We start from the raw sequence: 16,304 nt of genomic DNA, 5'->3' as shown, positions 1-16,304 counted from the left end.
ATTCAGAAAAGAAAACAAAAAGGAGAGGGAGGAAATGGAGACAATGGCAAGAAAAACAAAACAGGTCTAATGGTGTAAAGGCAGATGTATCTCTAGGAGGATTTTACCCCTCACATTTATCTCCAATGAGACTGTCTTTTTTGATCTATCAGCCTACTTTAAAAACCTCTTCATAAAGGATGAAAAAAAAATTCTGCATCAATTCTTTCTGTGGAACCATCTTCAGAAAAAAAGCTGAAGAACTCAAAAAGTATTATATTTAAGTTTCTTAAAGTGATCAAATGTTAAAGCACCCATTAAAATCCAGTCCCACCCTTGCCCCGATAGTGGGGCCAAACTGACCCTCAAAACTTAAGAAAAATGGATAAAAGCCCGTTTTCAAACTACAATTCCATTCTCCCTATTTTTATCAATTTTAATGAAGCCAACTGCCGGTGGCGTTTTAGGTCCCCTCCCATCTGTTTGTAAATTGCAATATACAGAATTGGAGTAATTCTGTCCTAAAAGTGGTGACGGTGGAAAGTACCACCAAATCGCAACCAACTTACAGCGACCTTGTAGAAGTGGTTTGCCAGTGCCTGCCTGCGTAGTGATCCTAGTATTCCTTGTAATCTCAAATCCAAATATTAACCAGCGTCAACCCTGCTTAGCTTCAGAGATCTGACAAGATTCGGCTATCCTGGGCAATGCAGATCTAGTCAACTGTATTAAATGTAAAATTGAATAGGGTGAAATCAACAGAATTATATTTATTATGTTTTTCTCCCTGATGTCTTTGCACTTTATCTAGACTTGTACTAAACCAAGGGAAATATTTCATCTATAGATTTTTTTTACAGCTGGTTCCAATGTTCACTGCAACCCTCAAGACTTGTTTTTATTATTTATTTTGGTGACTATATACCCTGCAGAGATTAGTAAAGTACACTTTTTATTCAGGCAAGAATAACTTACTAGTCTTCCATATATACCCGGGATTTGTCCAGCTTTCTTTTGCTGTAATAAAGCTTCAAGAACTTTTCCTCGACTTTTATTTATTGCCAGGGAACTTCTTGCTTCTTCCACCTTCTGACGCAACTCTCGAGTATAATTTTTTATTTCTGCTTCTTCTTTTACAAGTTTGTCAAGTTCATTCTTTCTCTTTAAAAAAATCCATTTATAATTATTGAAAATCCTACAAACTTTTAAGGAATTACAACTTTAGGGTTACTTACAATCTATCAATTAAAATATTTAATTTGTTTTTATGAAATATAAAATCGTAATTATTTTTAATCTATCCAATACTGAGATTTTTCTGAAGAAAATCTGTTCTTCCACTGACATGTCACTGTGGGATTAGAATGTAATTTATTTAAATTTCTACAACCTTTGCATTCAAAATAATCAATAGAACTTAAAACAATACTTTATAAACTCTGATGAATAATAAACATGTCTTCCCACTGTGCAGTGATATTTTACACTGATTCAGTTGGAGCTTATTCTAGGACAAAATCTAAGGGACCCAATTTGGAACTGACTCTACCATCCTATCATGATCGTCTGGCTGTGCAGTGGGAAATCGTGATCTAATTCTCTCCTTGCTTCCAAGTAAATGAATTTAGGGTCAAGATATTTGGTTGCACGGCAAATTTCAGATTTAGTTTCATCAATAGAAGACACACATGAAAAGATATTAGGTCAAACGTTTTTGGTGAAATTACATGAGTTGCAGAATTATGATTTCCTCAACAAAAATGTAATCATCACTTGGAAGAGACTGGAAATGAACGCATTATTGCCTTGAAAGCAAGCAGTGGTGACTTTCCTCTGCAAATGAATTGGGAAGAAAGTTTTTCTGGAATCCAGTGTCCCATTATTTATAGCTAATATTGTGTAGTGTGTTGTTTACGGCTTAGAACAAAGAAGTTATCACAATATAAACATTAAATATGCACAGGATGAGTTAGAACTCATCCAAATATAATAAAGACATGTGAGATGAATGGATCATACTTGATTTAACCATGAAGTCTTTTAAGTCTAGCAGAAGGAAAGTGACCATCAATGCACAAAAATCAGAGCATACAATGGCTTATGAATTTCTATACACAATTTACATTTCTAAATTACAATTCCCTACATGCATCATACTGAACAAATAACATCTATTTTCTGGATGGCAAAGGCATAGTCTATGTGTAACAAAATTTATTTTTATCTACAGAAGTATTCTAGATTTCCTCAAGAGTCACTGTGGAATGTAGTTTTAATGAGGATGCTTGAAAAACCTTTCCCTAAGAAGGGTTACTCTGAATATAATTAACATTTCCCACTGTACATTGATCAAACACATATATGACTGATGGTATTTTAGCATATCTTCTTCCCTGATGCATAAAAAATTTAGTTTGAAAACATAAGGAAGAAAAGGCCCCACAGGGAACAGAATGACTGAAGGTTTTTGGGGTATGATTCAATTCTTTAAAACACATAATTATCCCCGTGAAAAACAGCATATAGCATATCCCATCCATTTCTGCCATACTGACAGTCTTTTGTAGTCTTAATTTTAATCTATTTCTTATCTATAAGTGCAAATGGTCTCCATTTATAAAAGATCATTCCACTAGGCAATATATATATGTATTACTTGAACCAAAAGTTATCGGTGCTTTTTAACAACTTACATAACATTGTTTTGGTAGTCTTGACATTTCAATGTGTCATAATTTTAACCAATAGGACAAACATTCAACTATATGATCTGTAGTTCATACCACATCAGGTATGAATGTAGAATGTAAGGCTCCCAGCTTAATTGCTTCCAAATGTCCAGGAAAATATTTCATTAAACTGGATCCAAGTATTTCTGGAAAATTATAACTTCTTTTATCTCAACACTGGTTCAATTGAGTATTTTTTTTTAGAATTAAATACATGTACAGTAGTGTTAAGAGTGGTTCAATAGCACTCTTTTAAAACCTTTATTCCCAATTAAGTGTTCTATAGGACATCGCATCCTAGTTTGGGGAATAGATACCATGAGCATATTATCGATATTTAATTCAAAGATTTTGTGGTCAAGTTACAAAAGTAGTTTCTCAGTGCAAATCTATTACTTCTAGTCAGGGCATTCCACAGCAAACGTGCACGACCACCCAGAGCAGCCCCCCGTCGGGCATGCAGGGCTCTATAGGGGAAAGCAGAAGAGCAAAGCACTCTCCCTCCACCCACGCAATCTCAATTCATAACAATCATGTCTGAAAGGGGAGAGTCCCAGTCCTCCCCCCAAGCGCCCCCGGTAAAAAATTCATGGAGCACGTTTGCTGTGGAATGCCATGGCGTTCCACGGAGACTGCCCCAGAAGGCTCCGCTGAAGAAGGCGGCACAGCCTGGGTGCCTGGTGGAGTCTGCCGGTACTCGCAGTTCTTTATAGCGACGATAGTGGCAGCGGCCCTCCTGCAGACCTGGCAGGCAAAAAGGCAGGCCAGGCTCCGTCTCCCCACCTCGGCCCACCGGCGGAGGGAGAGGCAGCCAATGGGAACCGGTGCCACCCATCCCCCTCACCTCCCACCGCAGCGCCCCCCTCAGCCTCACTGGCGTACATTCTTCGCTCCATAAGACGCACACTCTCCCCCCCCCCACTTTTTTTGGTGGGGAAAGTGCATCTTATGGTCCGAAAAATACGGTAGTTAAGCCATTCGGCTTAACAATATTACACATATTAATAAATAGTCAAAACACATTAAAACAAACTTTTAAAAACAAATTGCACCATCTGTTATGTGCACAGTCTCCAAAACTGGTGCCACTGGACTCTGAAGTTTGTTTGACCTAGGCCATGTAAAAGTGGTGTCTTCAATCCCCTTCCCTTTCTCTCCCCCAAACAGGTACCTTGTGAGACAGGTGGGGCTGAGAGAGTTCTGAGAGAACTGTGACTGCCCCAAGATCAAGCAGCAGGTTTTATGTGGAGAAGTGAGGAATCAAACCCAGTTCTCCGGATCAGAGTTTGCCATTCTTAACCACACCTCACTGACTGTCCAGATCATTCCTAAATCATGATCAAAGTAGACAAATACTTCTAACTCCCCATTACTGGTTATTTAATAAGAACCTCCATCTTTCAATAGGGACTTGATTTTGACAACCTAAAATTAAAATGAATATGAAATACTCATTAAAATACAACCAATCTAACCTTCTTTAGATCGTTTTCAGCTTGAGGCAATTTTGATTTCAGCTCTTTGATAGCGGCTAATCTTTCCTTAAGAGTTTCTGAAGCAGACTGAAGAGCTTCTTTTGATTTGTTTAACTGAGATACTGCAGTATTGTGATGACTAAGGTAGAGATCAAGTTCTGACTGGGCCACATCAAAGTTTGAACGTGCTTCATTAACAGTTTTGCTGAATTCCATCAGTTCTTTTTCTTTATCCTATGAAAATATGGAAAAAAATAAATACTGCATAAAGTTGATTTTGCTCGCAATGGAAATGGACATAGCACTGGCTTCCAGCTACCTCAACAAATGTCAGGGCGTTTTCGCACTGACCTTAATCGGCAGCGACGTCCCTCTTCACCGCACAGGATCTGCGCGGATTTCGCACCAATTGCTGCGGAGCACCCAGAAGAGCCGCAAAGTCCTGCGGCTTTTGCGGCGCAAATGGAAACCGCCAAAAACCAGTTTCCATTTGCGCCGCAAAAGCCGCGGGACTTTGAGGCTCTTCCGGGTGCTCCGCAGCAATTGGTGCGAAATCCGCGCAGATCCTGCACGGTGAAGAGGGACGTCGCTGCCGATTAAGGTCAGTGCGAAAACGCCCTCAGTCTTCCACTGCCTGTACTGTTCTTGTTCATACGACCACTCCTTGAAGTTGAAACAACTCTTCCTTTGCTTAGTCAAATGCATCACCAGGCCCACAGTGAAAGGATGAATATGGGAACAAGACCTCCTTTAATATACAGTGCCCCCAGACTCTTTTAAACACTGTTTTCAGATATAAGGGAAAGTACACAAGTAGTTTTGTACTAAATGCCTAGGAAAGAAGTTTTAAGATGGATGAAGTTGAGTATGTGAAACCCCTTATGACCTATTCATTTTTATGTTCTTCTCCTTGTGTCATCTGATCTTTGTTTGTTCCTTTATTCATTAACATACATGGTAGCAAGTGGGCAGAAAACTGGAAATTTACACTATCTTGGGGATTACGCAGGGTCATGGAACAACAGGAACACAAAAATGAATGCTCAGTTTCACTAAGGCTATTATTTATTTTAATCTTTAATTGCAATTCACCTTGCTATACTTGCCACTGTTAAACCTTGTGCACCTCTGAACATATGCAGAATGACCCTTGGCACTTACCATGGGGGGTCCTTCTCCTCAGAGGAAAGGAGGACATCTTGGATGTTTCCCACCATCCAATCAGGGAAACACTTCAAAACACTTCCTCTTCCTGTATGGGGTGGAAACTCCCCTTTCTCAGTTCATTAAACTACAAGAAGTAGTTCCTATCAATCTTAAAGAACACCTTTAACTGAATAGAACTTTTAGTAACAAGAAAATATAACAGGAAGGCAGAGAACCATCTAAACAGATACACATCAGACACTCAGAGCTGGTAAGAGGGAGTGAACTGTAAAGAGTGCTGAAAGTGACAGGACGATAGAAGGGAGAGCAAGTTGTCCTTTCCTCTGAGAAGGACCCCTTGTGGTAAATGCCAAGGGTTATTCTCCCTCAGAGGTAGAGGACATCTTGGATGCTCCCAGAGCAGTAGCTTAAACAGGGTGGGAATTGCCCTATTCAGAAACTATGTGAAGTACTCTTCTTCTGAAGGCAGAATCTGTTGAATCATACATGTTCAACTTGTAGTGATGCACAAAAGTAGAAACTGAGTGACTGCCCTGCACACCTCCTCCTCCTTTTTTATCAAAGGCTGCATTGGTGGCTGCGCTTCTAACCTAATGAACTGTTATCCCTGGAGGAACTGTCATGCTGAGGGCTTTGTATGCCTCTAAGATGCACTGGCAAATGCATCGCAGCATAGCTAATGGCTGATTTGGACATATGCATTCCTACGTTAGGCGTTGTGATGTTAACAAACATAGAAGCAGTCTTACAAATGAGTTCCATCCGATGCAGGTAGACCTTGAGTGTGCACCATACATCCAAGGTGTGTCAAGAATGTTCCTTGGGATGTTTGGGATCAGGACAGAATGAAGGCAGGAAGACCTCCTGGGCCCCATGGAATCTAGAAGTTACCTTCAGTTGAAAGGTAGGGTTCTATGTGTAATTTTAATTTAATTTTTCAATTTATACCCTGCCCTATCCCACAAGCGGACTCAGGGCGGCTTACAACATTAAAAACATTAAAGTGAATCACTTAAAAAACCCACAGATATGTTCATCAGACATGTAGCACCACCTTATCCCTGTGGAAAATGCAAAGGTTCTGTTTAACCAAAAAGGCCTCTATTTCAGAGACCCATCTAGCTGAAGTTACTGCAACTAAGAAGATGCCATTTCAGTGGAATCCTTCTGATAGCTCAAAAGAACTAGGGTTGAGGAAGAAATAAAAGGCACTAAGGAGTAAGAATGAGGTAGAAAAAAGACTGGAAGAGATAGAAAAAATGGTAAGTAGCAAATACACAATGGAAAGGAGTAGGAGCCTATCCTACAATATTGCTCTCCCGTATTGAGGCAGGAAAGGAACTGGGAATGGGGAGTTTCCACACCATACAGGAAGAGGAAGTTTTTTGAAGTCCTGTCTCCCTAACTGGTTGGTGGAAAACATCCAAGATGCTGCCTCTGAGAATGTCTTCTATTTACCTACAACTGTCAAGATTCTGTTTTCACCTCCCAGAAAATGTGTGACTTGGGCTACAGGAGACATAAAGCTAAGACATGCTTAAATCCCAGAAACTTTCACTACAACAAAATCAGTACATCACTGCAGAAGGCCAACGGTCTGAGGGGACATAATATCCAGACATAGTAAAGATCGAGTACCAGGCTTCCTGGGTCAGGGGGCACTCAGGATATATGAAATACCAAGCCCAGCCTGTTAAACCACAGAGAAGAAAAATTTCACATCTTGAACCCCTCCACCAACACAGAAAATATACGGCTTTATAGTTGGAGTGTTAGCACATATAAGTTGCCAGTACTTTCTAGAGAGCAACTACTGCACAGCCAAGCAACTAAGATAATTACTAATTTAATTCTCAACATTCTGTAACCCTTCTTTTGTTCTTAAAAAAATATAATTGTTTATATGACTCAGAAGAAATAATATAACACATTGTAAGTATAGACACAGACCTCTTTCTCTTTTTGCAATCCGTGTGTTTCCTGCTTAAGGCTGTCCATAACCTCTTTTAGTTTTGCCTCTTCCCTTTCCTTTCCTTTTTCTAGAACTTCCCTCTTTGCTGTTGCTTCTTTGATGGTAGCCTCACTAGTGGCAGGAACACTTTTCAAGTCTTCAACCTATGTGTAAGAAAGCTAGCATTACTTGATATTAACTGAAACAAAAGGAATATTTTCCCCAATACGCAAACTTATCGTTTTGTATGAGTTTAGAAGTTAGTAACCAGATAAAATGTCCCATTTAAATAACTCAAAGAATGCCAGGATAAACACTATGTTGAAATAACTAGCCTTTAAAAGTGATGTTTAAACAATTGCCAGTGAAATATATCCACAAATTCTCACACACTGTTCATAGTGCTTTGTTGCACTTTTGATACCTCAGTTCATGACTGAACTTTCATTTCCTACTTACGAAGAAACAGATTCTCTAGCATTAATAACTGGCTTGCCATGCAGATCAAATCCAACTCTTTCACTCCTCCAATCCTGTCTCAAGGCCAAAGAGAGCAGAAAAGCTTATGGAATAGCCATAGCACATTGTTAAATATCCCTGCTAAAACTCAATGACAGAGATTACGGAGCAGCAGATATAGAAAGTTGATGTTTTCCCCAGCAGTGGAAACACTAAGAAGTTGAGGCTGCTCCAAGCTTGGGCTCTGAGCCAATACAGATGACAACACTGCCTTGAGTGAGAGCTACCCTAGAACAGTGTAATGGTTTATATGACACTGCCATGGGAAGGGAAGATTTTACATAAAACTGCACAAATGCATGGCAGAACATGCATCTGGATTTTTGTCTCTGTGCACTCTCTTTCAGACCGAAAAACAGAGAGAAGATGCATACGTTAGAGCAAACATATATAGCAGAGAGCTGCAGCATATTCTTGTACATCCAAGACAAGGGAAAACAATAGCATCAATAGAAACCACTGTGTTTATGGCTCAACGCTTTTAAACACTGTGCTCAATCCTGATTTCTTGCAAGGATTTTTTTTACCACTGCAGGAGACCAAGCAAATACCTAACAACAAAGAAGCTAAAGAATTATTCTTAATATTCAGTACTTCACTTTTGCCAGCAAAAATACATATTGGCCAATGTAATCTAGTTCAGTAGATTTTTGAAAGTTACTTTTAGTAAGTCTTTGTCACAGAGATGTCTTACACAGAAATAAAAAGCTGAAGTCAGTGAGATGTAGTTCTAAGTAAATATGAAGAGGATCAGGAAGCATTCATATCATGGATGTTTGAAATCAATGAGACTTACTTCAAGTAAAAATACTCTGGCTCAGATTCCAGGTTTGATATGCCTATTCACAGGTTCCTAATTTTTAATAGCATATCTCACTTAGAACATCCTTTGAGATATTTATCATAATGAAACATAATTTCTGTTTTGCCAACTATGTTTTAATAGTTTTCCCCCTGAAGACACAGTGAAAAGTTGGAAATTTACAGGTGTACCTTTTCTTTATCCTTCTGAAGCTGCTTCTCTAGCTTTTTAGACTTGCTTTTTGCATGTTTTAGTTTTTCCCTTACTTGAACATCCTCCAAGTCCAGCTGTGTAAATTTCTTTTTATTTTCTTCGATAAATGCAGTGATTTTATTGAGTTTTCTAAAGGGAAAATGCCAATTACCTTCACATTCAATTAGAATAGCACAATCACACTAGTTTTCTTTACTTTTACCGAAGATGAAAATGTCACACTTATTACTCAACAAATCTTGTTAATGCCTGTAACATAATAGCACTGTGCTTACTTTTCAACTTCTTTCAGAGCCTTGTTTTTATCTTTCATTTCATCCACCAGCTTACTGCTCCTTTCGTTAACTTCTTTAGTGTCTTCAAGTATTTTTTCTTTTTGAGTTTCCAGTTCACTTATCTGTTTCTGCAACTCATAACTGAGCAAATTTCAAAAGAAATTTTACATCATATCAGTACAGGAAAAAATTGTTCCCATTTCAAATATAGCTCCATCAGTAAAATATGCTCCATCCAACAACTGGCAGAAGCTCTGGATCAAACCCACTGATACAAAACTATATTTGTAACAAAAATAGTGGAGAACAGGGATTTATTAGACAAGATTAATTTCAAAATGTGCCAACCCTAATTTTATGTGTTGAGTTAATCTGCAGTACACAACACTTATCATTAGAATCAGGGGAAACTCAGTATGACACAGAAGTATAAAACCAGTGAATTATTTTCTAGTAAGGGCGGTAAGCAAGATCTGGACTGCGCAACAGCCTAAGCCAACATCCTAAGACACACAGGTAAAATTCATTTCCTTCTGCTGCTGGCCAAAATGTGTAACAATGCAACAATTTAAAAAGATAGAATATTTTACAAACTGTGTTCTTGTTTTGAATAATGATACTTCTACTGCTGTGTCACAAGCACAACATTAGGTCTCTTTGCTCAAAGTAATGGAATTATAAAGCTGCTCTTTAATTCAGTAATGCAAGTTTTACAGTATTAGCCACAACCCAACAAAGCAACAAAACTTGCTTGAATGCCAAGGTAATTTGTTTACTATGCTGTGGAGAAAGAACAGGATGGTGAACTGATGTTAGTAGGAGTTAACCACTACAATGTACCTCTTAATTTACTCAGAGAGGGAAGTAGGTTTAGTTTAAAGTGGAGGACCTATAACGACTCGCAGGGCAGGGACATTTCATTTTCCTTTGCACCCCCTCCCCTACTCTTCCTTTTCTGGCAGCCTCCATAACCCTTTACCTGCTTCCTTCATGCCTGTTATCTCCCCAAGTCCACCCCTGCTTCCAAGTCTTAGCAATATAGTTGTGGCTGCCTATCAGCCTCCAAAATGGCCAACAAGCATTCTTTTTCTTAAAGTTACAGGCATCATTTCTGCTATTTTGAGGAGTTTTAATTCCATTTTTTTTTAAATTGAGACTTTTTTTTGCAAGCTTGGGGCTTTCTTTGGGTTTGTAGAGAAATCCTCCATCCATCTGTTCCTAGCTCCATTTTGCTGATCTATTAATACACATCTATAGCCCAGTTTGGAATTAGATATGACCTTTCTTTCTACCTTACCCAATTCAGATCCTCAAAGTAAACAACAGGGTACTCATACACCACTGTTTATGAGTTATTTAATTAGTTCTGTAATAGTCCCATCTCCACGCCCTGCAAAGATAATCTTACTCACATGTAATATTGACGTATTTTATTCTTTTCCTTGAACATCTTATTTTCTAAAGAAAGAAATTCAAGGGCTTTGTTCCGTTCTCCTTCCAAGGCATCTTTTTCCTTTTCCACCATTTTAACTCTGTTCAACTGAAAGTATAAATATGAACAATTTACTGACTTGAACATTGGAACAGCCTTATTTATATGCTCATTATGTTCTTAATAAGCATTAAAACTTTATGACTGTCAGGGTATTTACTACCATGTGTACAAACATCCCCAGAAGGACAGGTAAAGTGAGCATCCAAATGGGCAGCCTCTTCTTTCCTGGCTACTTCAGTTCAGGAACACCTCACAAGTTCCTCCCACCCAATATGCATAATAATCCAAAATCTAATGAAAAGTTATAGCCCATGTGGTGACTGGGCCTGCATCAGCTAGCAGACCCCAGGTCTGCCTACCCCTCCTGGGATTCTGGCCTGAAGGGGCGGTTCCACTCCACTACCTCAAGAATATTGCTGCCACCACTTTCTCTGTTGTGGGCTCTGGTTAGGTGGGACAGCCTCATCTCCCTCCTATGCAACCAGAAACCTGCCTCAGGACTTCCCTGGAGAGTTGGTAACTGGCCATCTTACCACTTTTCTTCTTCCTAGGGATTCCCGACCCACTCATTGCATTTCCAAGCATTTGGGGAAACTATGGGGTACAGAGGGACTTCACTTCTTCAATAGTCAAAAGATTTATTTAAAACACTTAACTATTTACAGACATGTCAGAAGTGATCAGAAGTAATAAAACAACATAGCAAAAACACTCCATCCTCTCTCCCTACTAAAAACTCGTGCCCTATCTAGATGCTACACAGGGCAGGCACTTTATTTAGTTACTCTTGGATAAGCTGGTCACACATATTTCTCAAAACGGCCACTGACTCTGGCCCAGGAGCAGGACTTTGTCTGCTTCAAGCTCCAACTGACCACTGACTGGCTTCCTGCCCAAAACTCAATAATATCAACAGCAGTTCCCACCCAGGAACGGGCTTTCTCTCCCTTGCAGCATTCTGAGGGAGATCTCCTCTGACCTTGCTGAATTTCTTGTCCTCTCTACAGAGTTGCCCTTAGATTACAGGAGGAGAGGGGGGAATGAAGAGGAGACTAGGCCAAGTTTGATAGTCTCCTCCCATCCAACCCACAGAAAGCTAAACCCATACAAAAAATTGCATTTCTCCACAGCCCATTTTTACATTCAGTCATTAATAATGCAAAGTCTTACCTTTTCACCTCTCTGTTCGTTTAGTATCTCAACTCTTCGACATAATGTTTGAATGGGCTCTATGAATCGTTTTGATCCTATTATGTCTTCTAAATATTCAAGCATGCCTTCGCTGTGCTCATTTTGCCCTTTAGGTTTCATCATGGCTATTTGTTCAACTTCCCCCTAAAAAATATGATAAAAATTTTACAAAAAAAATAACTGCTCAAAGGTACAGGTGTAACACCACAAGGGAATGTTTCAGACTGAAGGCATCAGAAATCTTGTCAGTGATACTCAGTGACCTGAGTCACATGTGGGTCTTTCACCTGTCATTTGTGGCTTTTCTGAGCACTATTCCCCAATGTGGCATCTGCCCCATGTTTCAGAAATGTGGGCAAGGCCCTTAGCTAGTAGGGCTTGTGGCCAGCAGGTGGTTTTCACCTTGAAACAGCTGCCACCTGAGAAGCAGGTAAAGTCACACACCTCCCTAAGGTGTCAGGGATGAAAGTAAATATAGCTCTTTTGGTTGATGGTGAATGTGGCTCTCTTCAAACAGTGCAGTGAGTACCACTGTATTAGGCAGAACAGATACACTTGTCAACTTGATCAATGAAATATTTATGATGGCTTTCTGCTGGTACAGATCCCAAATACAGATTTTAAATTTCTACTCCCACCCTAAGACAATCAAGAAAATGTGCAAAAAACCAGACATAGTTTAACCACAATGACTCAGACAAGTTACAGTGAAATGTGAAAATGCTTTTACAGGTAAACCCATTGTACAATTATTAGATTGGATCAGAATTAAAAAAAAAAACTTGAACAAAACATTTTCAAAAAACTTGTATCTAAGAAAGTCCTAACTAACAATAGGCAAGAAGCAGAGGTTAGGAACAAAATAAGACCATTTTCAAAATCGACAAAAGTATCAAAAAAGAAACAGAAGTAACAAGACAGTTAAGGACTACCACACTGGGATGGATTGAGGCAGAATTTCTGCTTGTGATGGAGTTCTTGTGCAAGTTGGAAAAAAAGACTGCAGGGGCTACTTGCATTAAGAAATACTTCTTGTATCCCCAACTTGTGTTTCCACTTGCACAAGATCTCGTGCAACAAACTTCTAGCACTATAATATCTATGGAGGAAAGTCTTTGGTGTCACACAAAAATCTTATATAAGTGGAACCACATTAATTTCATTTACGTTTCCATTTGCACACTGCTGGATCAAACCGCTATGTTACTTGTGCAGCAACATTGTACACAAATCTTCTGAATTTACATGCAGAATATCCATGTCAGTGCCAAATAAATTCAATCTGAAAAATCCACAAGGCAAGACCAAATGAAACTGCTATATGGAAGTTATCACCCATACACTAATATTAGGGCCTCTACCCATCTCCCAAAGGAAAATTCTTAACAGAAGGCAATTGCAGGTTAAGTTGCCAAGGAATCATACAGATCAGTCATATATGTCCAAAACAGAAATCAATGTGAACAAATTCAACCCCAAGACTCTGAAGAATAGCTTTCTGATAGGCTGTCTATAAATTCAAACAGTGGAATTTTAAAGCTCTTTTAACTGGAAGAAGATGTGGCCCAAGCCTATTTAATTAAGAAATGCTAAAAATCCAAATCCAGGAAACAGGCAGGTTATCCACTTTAAATAAGTATTTTGAAACCATGAACGACTCACAACTGACATACTAGCTGTTAGATCTTGCAGGGACAGTTTCAAGTTTATTTCAATTTATATCCCGCCCTTCCCACCAAAGTGGCTCAGGGCGGCTCACAGCACATAAAATCTAACATAAAATTATTGAATTTAAAACATCTTACACAGTTAAAACAGTAAAATAAAACATATAACAGCGGTCTATTAAAACTACACTCAGTTTCCAATGCCAGTTAGTTATAAGCCAGCCGGAAGAGGGCTGTCTTACAGGCCCTGCGGAACTGGCCTCCTCTGGCAGCTGGTTCCACCAGAAAGGGGCCGTTACAGAGAAAGCCCTGTCCCTGGTAGATTTCAGGCGGGCTTCCTTTGGCCCGGGGATAACGAGCAGATTTTGAGATCCCGATCTCAGTACTATCTGGGGAACATGTGGGGAGAGAGGGTCCCTAAGGTAGGCTGGTCCTACGCCATATAGGGCTTTAAAGGTAATAACCAGCACCTTGTACTGAACTCGGTATATTATTGGCAGCCAGTGCAGAATCCGGAGCCCCGGCGAAATGTGCTCCCATCTTGGGAGCCCCGATAACAACCGGGCAGCGGCATTCTGCACTAACTGCAACTTCCGGGTTCGGCACAAGGGCAGCCCCATGTAGAGGGCATTGCAGTAGTCTAACCTCGAGGTGACCGTTGCATGGATCACCATTGCTAGATCGTCACGCTCCAGGAAAGGGGCCAACTGCCTCGCCCGCCTAAGATGAAAGAATGTGGACTTAGCAGTGGCTGCTATCTGAGCCTCCATCATTAAGGAAGACTCCAATACTACCCCCAGGCTCTTGACCTTGTGCATTGCTGTCAACGGCGCACCGTCAAAAACTGGCAGGGGGATTTCCCCTCCCAGATCCTGACAACCCAAGCAAAGGACCTCTGTCTTCGCCGGATTTAGCCTCAGCCTGAGCCACCCAGCCACGGCCTGTAACGCCCGGTCCAAATTTTCTGGGGCGCAGGCTGTCCGGCTGTCCATGAGCAGATAGAGCTGGGTGTCATCAGCATACTGGTGACAACCCAGCCCATACCTTTGGGAAATCTGGGCAAGGGGGCGCATATAGATATTAAATAACATTGGGGAGAGGACCGCCCCTTGAGGCACTCCGCAATCAAGCGTGTGTCTCCGGGACAGTTCACCCCCAATCGTTCATGGGCTGTACTTCCTTGTTTCATTGCAGGGCTACTGCCCCCTTGCCACCAATCATCATTGGCCTTACAATATTTCATTATTTAAGGAAGGCATTCACTTTTCCTGCCAATATGTCTGTTCTCTCCTACTTCTATGTCTCTCCTTATACAGTTTCTGTCTTGTTGGATAAATCCTTGACTAGCCCTCAGACTGGACTTTCAGTGGATAGCCAGCTTACAGGGTTCTTCTCCTTCCAGGGGCCACTGGAGCAGGCTTTTGGCAGTGTCCTCAGCCTCCAGACTTTCTTCGCCTCCTGATGGCGGGGCCTTTTTGTATTTATTTCTATTGGGGCCAGCCGTACTCCAATGCTGATGCCCAGCAGTCCCTCTTCTCTACACAGTCTCCTGTGTCATTATACAGGAAATGATGAACATTCAGAACTGGATTCTATGCATCGCCAGCAAAAGGCACTGAAAGATTCCTTCCCATCCCTCAAGAACATAAGAAGAGCCCTGCTGGATCAGACCAGCAGTCCATCTAGTTCAGCATCCTGTCTCACACAGCGACCCACCAATTGCTCTGGAGAGTCAACAACGGGGTATAGAGGCCGAGACCTTCCCCTGATGATGCTCCTGTCACTGAGATTCAGAGGTTGACTGCCTTTGAACATGCAGGTTCCCTTTCAGTTGCTGTGGCTAGTAGCCACTGATAGATCTATCAACCTATCTAATCTCCTTTTAAAACTGTCTAAAACTGGCAGCAAATTTGATGTTTTAATCACTCTATATGTAAAGGAAGTGTTTCCTTTTGTCCATCCCAAACCATATGAACCATATGTTATGCTATATCACAATTAACACTAACCAGAGAAGGGATATGGAATACATACAGGTAAGCGAGGAAAGTGAGAGGACAGCATGAGATTTCAATATGCTCTGAAGTTCCTAGCAATAATAAAGAAACTGCAGGGGTAATGTTAGCAGGCTGTCAGGCAATTCCTGGAGGGCTAATTTTCCATCAGCCACCTGTAACCCTCAAAAAGATTATGCCAATGGTTAGTAGTCATATGGATGAAAAAGAATGCAACATAGGTGGCTACACAAAGAGGAGAAAGACAGGACATCAGATTATCAGAACTGCCACTAGTGGAACAGTCAAGAGTGGAAATTTTACCCTCTTTCCTAGTCTCAGTATTGTATTGCATGGATTTTTATTAGCATGATTCCTCTCTCTTTGGTATCACCATCACTCACAAGTGGATGCTAGTGCACATGGCAAGAACAATTTGCTGCCTTCAGCATCTTCTGGTGGCATTGTACAGAAACCAGTCCATGCCTTAAGTTGACTTCGCCTCTAGAAGCCATCTCCACAATTTAGGAGCCAGAGTCATTTTTCATTCTTCAGTGTTCTATATTTTAATAACATTTTCTAATTATTGCTACTCAAAACCTAATAATGTTATTAACATTGCAACAAAAGTGCTGTGATATATAAATACAGGGGTAACCCTGGCTGTCATTACCACAAAAAAAAAATCCAACTTCTTACCACAGCCTGACTTCTCCCCAATTTTTCATAATTCCACTATTGCTTATAAAAGCTCCAATTAATTGAATGCTGGACCCAGTATAAAAAACAAATAGAAAAAAATTCATCCATCACCACTGAACGGTGTATAAAGTCAAATTTATACACA

At 40.3% G+C, this 16,304-nt stretch overlaps 1 protein-coding gene across 5 annotated transcripts in view; it reads right to left on the bottom strand.

Annotated features, from left to right (window-relative positions):
* SMC4 (structural maintenance of chromosomes 4) overlaps positions 1–16,304 on the bottom strand; it is a 61,810-nt gene that overhangs the window by 32,515 nt on the left and 12,991 nt on the right. For all 5 annotated transcript variants that reach the window (XM_060242417.1, XM_060242419.1, XM_060242418.1 and 2 more), the window contains 7 exons: positions 11,776–11,940; positions 10,523–10,650; positions 9,111–9,251; positions 8,814–8,964; positions 7,301–7,465; positions 4,184–4,417; positions 955–1,140 (listed from right to left, as the gene is read on the bottom strand). In XM_060242417.1, coding sequence (XP_060098400.1) covers positions 955–1,140; positions 4,184–4,417; positions 7,301–7,465; positions 8,814–8,964; positions 9,111–9,251; positions 10,523–10,650; positions 11,776–11,940 — 1,170 coding nt within the window. The remainder of the gene's footprint in view (positions 1–954; positions 1,141–4,183; positions 4,418–7,300; positions 7,466–8,813; positions 8,965–9,110; positions 9,252–10,522; positions 10,651–11,775; positions 11,941–16,304) is intronic.

This window comes from Heteronotia binoei, chromosome 6, assembly GCF_032191835.1.
Source record: "Heteronotia binoei isolate CCM8104 ecotype False Entrance Well chromosome 6, APGP_CSIRO_Hbin_v1, whole genome shotgun sequence".
NCBI lineage: Eukaryota > Metazoa > Chordata > Lepidosauria > Squamata > Gekkonidae > Heteronotia > Heteronotia binoei.
The sequence above is the reverse complement of the archived record's forward strand: the minus strand, read 5'-3'. Positions and strand labels throughout refer to the sequence as shown.